This window comes from Corylus avellana, chromosome ca1 (assembly GCF_901000735.1).
Source record: "Corylus avellana chromosome ca1, CavTom2PMs-1.0".
NCBI lineage: Eukaryota > Viridiplantae > Streptophyta > Magnoliopsida > Fagales > Betulaceae > Corylus > Corylus avellana.
The window spans coordinates 45,486,691-45,494,470 of record NC_081541.1 but is presented as its reverse complement, the minus strand read 5'-3'; the positions used below and the strand labels follow the sequence as shown (position 1 = coordinate 45,494,470).

General features: G+C 34.4%; 1 protein-coding gene across 1 annotated transcript in view; it reads right to left on the bottom strand.

The window, feature by feature from the left end:
- Positions 1-859: 859 nt before the first annotated feature.
- LOC132180353 (structural maintenance of chromosomes protein 5) overlaps positions 860-7,780 on the bottom strand; it is a 23,045-nt gene continuing 16,124 nt past the window's right edge. The window contains exons 21-30 of the mRNA XM_059593149.1: positions 6,697-6,800; positions 4,819-4,935; positions 4,663-4,740; positions 3,380-3,479; positions 3,239-3,293; positions 2,433-2,481; positions 2,233-2,320; positions 2,084-2,156; positions 1,232-1,335; positions 860-1,141 (exon numbers count right to left, since the gene is read on the bottom strand). Of these exons, the coding sequence (XP_059449132.1) occupies positions 1,080-1,141; positions 1,232-1,335; positions 2,084-2,156; positions 2,233-2,320; positions 2,433-2,481; positions 3,239-3,293; positions 3,380-3,479; positions 4,663-4,740; positions 4,819-4,935; positions 6,697-6,800 (830 nt within the window). The 3' untranslated portion in view covers positions 860-1,079. The remainder of the gene's footprint in view (positions 1,142-1,231; positions 1,336-2,083; positions 2,157-2,232; positions 2,321-2,432; positions 2,482-3,238; positions 3,294-3,379; positions 3,480-4,662; positions 4,741-4,818; positions 4,936-6,696; positions 6,801-7,780) is intronic.

The following is a 7,780-nucleotide window of genomic DNA, read 5'->3' as shown; positions in this document are numbered from 1 at the left end:
TTGTAAACCAAGGCAGGCAAAGAAGGGGGTTGTGAGCAGGGCCAATAGGAGTGCTTGAACAGCATAGGTTTTAGATCACATAACTGAAATTTGGGAGTAAAAAAAATCTATAGGATTTGTGGCACAGAATGACAAGCAAATCATAGTCAATAATCTGTTGACTTGCGGTAACCGGGCACATTTTGCTGAGAATTTCAATTGTTGTTTGCTTTACAACATTCACATCCGGGTATTTTGCGTTTTTGAACTTTGACTGCTTCACAACTACTCAACATTCAGAATTACCAACATTCACTGCAGAATTACCAACCTAATCCACAAGGGCTTACCTTCTTTTCTTTTTTTTTAACAATCCACAAGGGTTTACCTGATTAGCAAATAAACGGCCAACAAAGAGCACCAAACTCCAAATAATTTCATACACCATCAATAAAAACCATAATGCTAATTGCAAGCTATTTATAACCATCAGCCAAAGTGGACTCTAATTTATCTCGAGTTCTAATTAAGGATAAAGTTTTTCTTCAAATTGGGTTAGACAATTTCTCTAATTCAATTTATTGGCATATGTCCTTATAACAAGTAATTCTTACGTGCATCTTTTTTTTTCTTTCCTTTTTCTTTTTCTTTTTTAATGTGAGAAATTACATGCTTTAAAAACACATCAAGTAAAAAATTGTCCCTAATTAAGGCCATATATAAAACTTACAAAACATAAAATCCCCAAAATATAAATCCATAAATCTCGCCTATTCTGGATTTTTTACTTGAATCATTTCAATAATTATAAATTATCACGCCAATTTGAACCTGTAGTACAAGTGTACCGCTTTATCAGCACTACATATAGACATCTTCATGAAGGAAATATACCACTCGTAATAATTACGACATTAAATAGAGGATTCTCTCTTTACAAAGGCGAAAGGAATTCAAGTATACATGGATAAACAATATATCAGAATTTGTTGTACAAAACCATCTGAAACGGGACAAAACACAGCTCACTTCAGATGGATTACATTAGCTGCCCTACGTAATTTTTTTTAAACAAAAATTTTTAACTTGAGATTGGTATTTCAGCATCGACCTTCTCCTACTAAACCTGTGACAGTTGCCCAGCAATCTCCACTGCTCCACACTGAATTAACAGACAACAAAACCTTGCCAGTAAGTGACTGACCTTTAAGTACAATAAATAGATAAAGAATAATCTGGAAGTTACCATTACCTTTTGAGGGCTGCTCAATCCAAGGCCCATTCATTATATTCAGAACGCTACATGCCTCACTGTACTCCAAATCGGGAAGCAACTTTGGTGTAAGTAAGAAACACCTGCATATTGATGGAAACACTTAAACCACCTCTACATTTTGAAAAGAGAGCACATTGGTAGTGCCCTTCGGACCCAACCCTAGGGAGTAAACCACGGATACACGATTCCTCTTGTCAAAACTATGTATCAAGTAATTCAAAAAAACTCCTAGTGCGGAATCGAACCCAAAATGTCTAAGTCTACGGCTCATCCCAAGCCTGCTCTTTAACCACTAGGCTGCACCGGGATGGGTTGGAAAGAGAGTTTATAAAAAGCATAAATTTTTTTTTAAAACTGCAAGAAATGAAATAGTAATTTTGTAACAAACGTATCCCTTTTATCAGGTACTCAATCTTATAATCTGTTTAAAATAAGTTGTGATTTCACCCAAATCCTAGCGTAATTGTTTCTTTTTCAAGCCAAAGCAATGGCCCCCCCTCCATTCTCTAGCAAATATTCGGATTCTGGCACCACTTGTAGACTGCATGTGGGACATAACTGTGCTCATTGACAGAAAACTTGACATGAAGAACATTAATGTTGCCTAGGCGGTTATATGCTTCTCTTCAACAAAAGTACTTTTATACTACTACTACTACTACTGTAACTACTACTAGCACCACCAAACATCTAAACCAAATTATTTGACCGTTTGTAGTTACACTATAATAAAAGCCTCTAATATAACCACGGTTTCAACTTGGATTGTCTTTAAATTTGCCAAACTAAATCAAGACAGAAATTATCACGTAAGATTAGAGTTCTTACTGAGGTGTGTTTGGTTGGCTGGCAGCTCTCACTAGTTGCTGGAACATCTTTCTTTCATTTATAGGGTCCATCCCTGAGGAACATTCAGAGCCCATAATTATTTCTTGCAAGATACAAGAAGTTGGAAAACACTTCATATGGTAACTAACCTTGATTTATCTCATCAACCACCCTAAATGGGCAGTCTGTAAGATCTTGAAGAGAAACAAGATAAAGAATGGTTGAAACCGACCGCTCCTAGATAATGGAAATTTCAGGAAATTGTAAGATACAACTGTCATACTTTTTGGCAAGTAAGATAGAACTGTCATACTAGCCATCAAGAACACAGATTTAATAAATGTGATACCCCTCCAGATTGATGGTGGGCGCTGAGAACTTGAAGCTGTCCTGCTTGCCTGAAGAAGTTATAAAAGGGAAAAAAAGGATCGACATATTCATTAATATATTTAAATCTATATCATAAAACTTACACATTAAATATGGCCTCATAATTTCTAAGAAGCAAATAAACAAGCACGAGGCATATGATTACATCCAATTTCAAAACAATGGGTGTACCATTAACCAAGTGTAATACCGTAAATAATGTGCAAAATAATGCCTATTGCATGGAGAAGCTTCAACAGGATTTCTTATGGGGTGGAATGGGTGATGTGTTCAAATTTTTAGCATGCCAGAGAGAGTAGGGAGTCAATCCTCAAAGTGAACCTGCGGAATATAGTGTCATCGTGCCTTTTGTGGTGTACTTGGACGAAAAAAATGATAGAAATTGTGAAGACAGAGAGAGAACGAAGGTAAAACTTGAGTTTTTTTTTTTAAAAAAAAAACATATCATTGGACAGCTGCTATAGATTTAATTTGCTTAGTTTTCATGATTGTCTTGACTTGTACTCTCTTTTAATAATATTCCGTTCACTTATCAAAAAAAAATCAGTTCCCCTTGTTCAGAAGGCAAGTTTCTCTTTAAAACTGAAGTTTACCAATAACACCCTTTTTTTTTTTTAAAGGGGGAGGGCAGAACAAAACTGCACCACATCAATAAAACCTAAATTAAACAGCCAAAAAATCAACTGTTCAAATAATTAAAAAGCCTACTATCTATAGGAAAGCATATTTATTGAAAACATAGAATAGATTCAAAGCAGTAATTACCTGAACTTGACTTTTATAAGAATTCCAAATTGATCAAAGTCCTTGTCATGCTCATCTAAGAAGAAGAAACATCATGAAAAAAAAAAATGAGAAAGACATCTCATAAAAGTATATTCTCTTTAAGACCCTGCAACCACATACCCAATGAAACTTCTCCTGCAACAGCCATCTCTTGGAAGTTACGACTGAAAGTCTCATTTATCTGAGCAACAAGCTTCCTCAATGTTGGAAGCCAATTTTCCTGTACAATTCAAAATTAGCACGTTTCTTAAGAGAACATAGACTACATCAACATACGTATCAATATCAAAACAACTACACTGATGGGGCGAGCAAATCCATAAAAGACATGGAGGAACTAACACGAGGAAATAAAAAAGCTTAAAAAGCTAAAAGGATACAAGATAATATTAATATGATATGATAGACATCAATTCATCATTCAATTTAAGTTTTGATTGGGCTGGAGGGGAGCACTATTACCCTGATTTTGGGAACATGTTGGTCTCTTCCAATCCAAATTTTTTGGCCATTCATGAGATTCATGGCCATAATGAAGACAATATCATGAGCATATGACCATATTAATCAACTTAAAAGGAAATCAAACACCTGGACAATTGTTTACTCAAAAAATACGCTTGGACCAGTTTACGTTTTGATTGGAACCAATTTAAGGTTTGACTGAAACCAAAAGCTACTCAACCTGACATCTTCTTGTAAGCTATCTGGACTATCTGACCAAACTGCCAAACATTTAGGCAGCCAAATGCAATGATGAATAACATTAACATTTGGAAAAACACATACAGAAAACCAACTTACTCTTCAGTAAAGCAAAAGAAGTAAATAAAGCACAAAATTGTGTTAAAAAAGTTGTATGCACCTTTGTGGGCCATTTTTCATCCACTTAAATCAAAGATAAAATTACTGGAACTAAAGGAAATTTTTCTAAACTTTGCTTTCTCAGGAATTTTTTTATTCTAAAAATTTTGATAACTAATGGAAAAGAAAGAGACGATTTGGGTGTGAGGGAATGTGGAATCATGTCCTAACAAGAGGCAAATAATCTAGATAACACTCAATTGATTACTGTTGCATCGCAATTCAAGATGAATTAAAACAAATAGTTTTAAAAGGAGGAACAAAAGAAGAAGAGATGCATTTTTATGGTATGATAATTCAATGGTGTTTTCTGAATTGGAAAGAGTAAAGAGAACAGGAAAGAGGGGGTGAGCTTTGCAATAGGTAGAGTTTTCTTTGAGCAACATGAGGCAACCCATGCATATTGCCTTCCCAGGCCTCACATGCTCAAACTCAGTCTTTTAGCTTCAGTATTGAATTATGAGGGGTATATATTGTATTGCCTTCTCCATTTACATCAACTTTGATTACAAGATGAATGGCAACTAAACTTCACTCACCTTCAGGTTATCAATTTCAGCTAAACACCTCCTCAGTTCCTCGTTATCTGCCGCAAGTTTTGTTGCAAGAGCTTCTATCTGTAATGTGATTGCAATTAGGTTAAAACATAAAAGAAACATCTAGTATAAAAGATACAAAAGATGGGAGAAGACTACCTGATGCTTACGGTGTTCATATTCTTCCAAAATATTGTTGTTTAGGAAGAGAATAGAATTGGCTTGAGAAACATTATCTTGAATAGCAGCCTCCAATTCCTCAATGGTAGTAGGCATCTACATTTGAAGCTGAAGGACATTAGAATATTCTTTGCTAAAAGTGAAACTAATCACATGAGACCAAACTGTCATATTAGATTTCTTGACTAAATACTAATATTGGTAGTATGAAACTAAAACAAATGGTATCTTTATCAAATTTCTAATATTTACTTTATAAGTGTTTCATGGCAAACTGTAAATTATTGATGTGAAGATATTCCAAACAAGAGGTGAAAATGAAATCTTTTATTTTTTTGGTAAGTAGTGTAGTATATATTAAAAAGCGCAGAGAGGCGCAACCTTAGTATACAGGAAATATACAAAAGAACGCATAAATAGAAGGAGAAAAGAGAACAAGAAAATCATTAAAACTTATCACTAAGGGAGCTAAAAAAATAGTTGTTCAACTAAAAAGAGAATAAAAGAAAAAGGACTTAAGCTCCTCCAAATTCCTTTCCTGGTTCTCGAAATATTTGTCATTTCTTTTTCTCCACAAGCTCCACGTAAGGCAAGAAAGCACCATCTTCCACACAACAATACACTTCGAGAGCGACCACCCGCCCACCAGCAGGCAAACAAATCCGCCACTTGATTAGGCAAAATGAAATAATTGTGACAGCTTGTAGAGTCCTAAAATAGATAACCAAGGCTGCCTACACAATTACGTCAAAATCGACGAAATTTCTATGAGATCCAAAATGACTCCTCAATACTTTGGAGCTTCCACGAAATCTTGCCAAGATAATTTAAAACTTTACAGGTTTGATGCCACTAAAAATCCACTTCAGTAAGAATCTTAAATAGAAAAATTTGGTTTATGCCACAACCTTGTCCATAAGCATGAAATATTAACCTTGATATTGCCATTGCATTAGACATATTCGATGCCCTATGTTCAAAGGATAAATCATATCATTAGAATATTAATTAAATGATTATAATCACCTTGTCCCATTTAGCTTTAGGTTTTAGTACAACTAGATTTAACATGGTATCGAAGCTATGGTCTTGAGTTCGAACTTTGACTTCATAATTTACCTCACATTTCAATTAAATATTTCACATGTTAGGCCCACTAGTTGAAAGAGAATTTAAGCCCACAAGTGAATGAGCGTTAAAATATTAATTAAATTATTAAACCTTTTTTTTTTTTTTATATATATATAAGTTTAAGCTTTTGGGCAATTGGTGATTTAACATTTCTCCCATCTAAAGTTGATAATGGAACATAATGTTATTTTCCATTACAATTTCAAGCCCACATCCACATTCAGCCATGCTCCACATAGTAGACCAAGCACAAGATCAAATGAATAGATGGGGCCTAGAATTATAGAGCTGCAAGCCATTCGTTGTGGAGAACCGGTTCGGCATGGATGCACAGGTTGTGAGTAGAAAACACAACATAAAACAATCCAATAAAGCCTCTTTTTTAAATCAATTTGCGAGGAAGAATATAGGAAACAAGAACTAATATGTTAAATTTAATTATAATTCATTAAACTTTGGTGCTCGAATTCCACAAATTTAAAAGATGGGCCATCTAACACATAATTGTTTTGTGGTGCTGCTCTTGCACAGCTTTTTGTATAATATTTTTATGTCCATCAAATTATAATTGAACTATACCCCCCTGTTCTGGAAACATTTAACTTGAAGAATTGCCAAAATCCAGCAGTACATCTCAACACAAAAGCTTGTATCATGAAACACATGTTGATTCATGTAACTAAAAATGAATTTTTCCTTGTTTAAACTTTAAGCCATAATACAAACCTCAAGAAATTCCTTTTCAAGTTCTGGAGTGATCACAGCAATTGATTCTGCATGCCTCTTGGCAACTGACAGCTGCTGCCTACGATCATCTACTTCCTTCTTACCTTAACAGGAAGCAAAATGGTAAATGGTCAACTCCACATAAACAACATTTCACATAATTTAAAGTCATGGCCTGTATCTCTTAACATACATCTCCCTATGCTTTGAGAACAACATAAAATGTGAGAATTCTTATAGGGAGGACAACATCTTTGCCAAGATATTGTGAATCTCAACCATTTTCTTATCATCATCTCGCTAGCTATTGCTGAGATGCTAAATGATAGAACTCACCAATACCTCACTAAGAAATCAAATTTTCCATCTTTCAGAAGAATAAATAAAACCTTGATAACCCCATTCAAGGTATTTAATTGTATTATTTTAGTTTCCTCTCCAAACAAAAATAAGGATTCCAATAAAAGAAAAACAGGTTCAAGATAACACTTTTTTCTTTTAATTCTAATACCTTTTATTGTACTATATTATTTCGCTCTCATGGTTTATTGTTAAGAGTTTACAAATAAAGGGTTCAAGATAAAGATTTCTAGAATTAAAGCTTCAGAAAAACTGCAAGATGCATCTAGAGTCAAATACCTGTAAAGCGAGTGTTACGAACAAAACATCCATCATAAAGTAATAGTGTGACAAGCCCAACGAATGGAATAGTACTTCTAAGCATTATGCTACTAGTAATATACCTTAAAAAAAAAGTCTCTTAAGACAACCATAAGCATGCACACACTCCATTATATAAATACTTTAGCAACTAAGAACATAATTACATGGGTGGTGTAACCACTAAGATCAATGCACTCTATTATGTCTACCAGAAGTTTGTTAGCAGCTATCTCTGATTCTGTTCTAGGATTCTTCTTATTCACACATTATTTGTAGCAATAAAGAGTTATTGCAGCTGCAGCAGGATTTCAAAAACCAATGATAGTGTGAGTTTGAACCTCTTCTTTCCATGACTCCCCTCTCAACTGGGACAAATATCCAATGCTTAAAGTAGGAACCAATTTGATTCTACCATACTGAC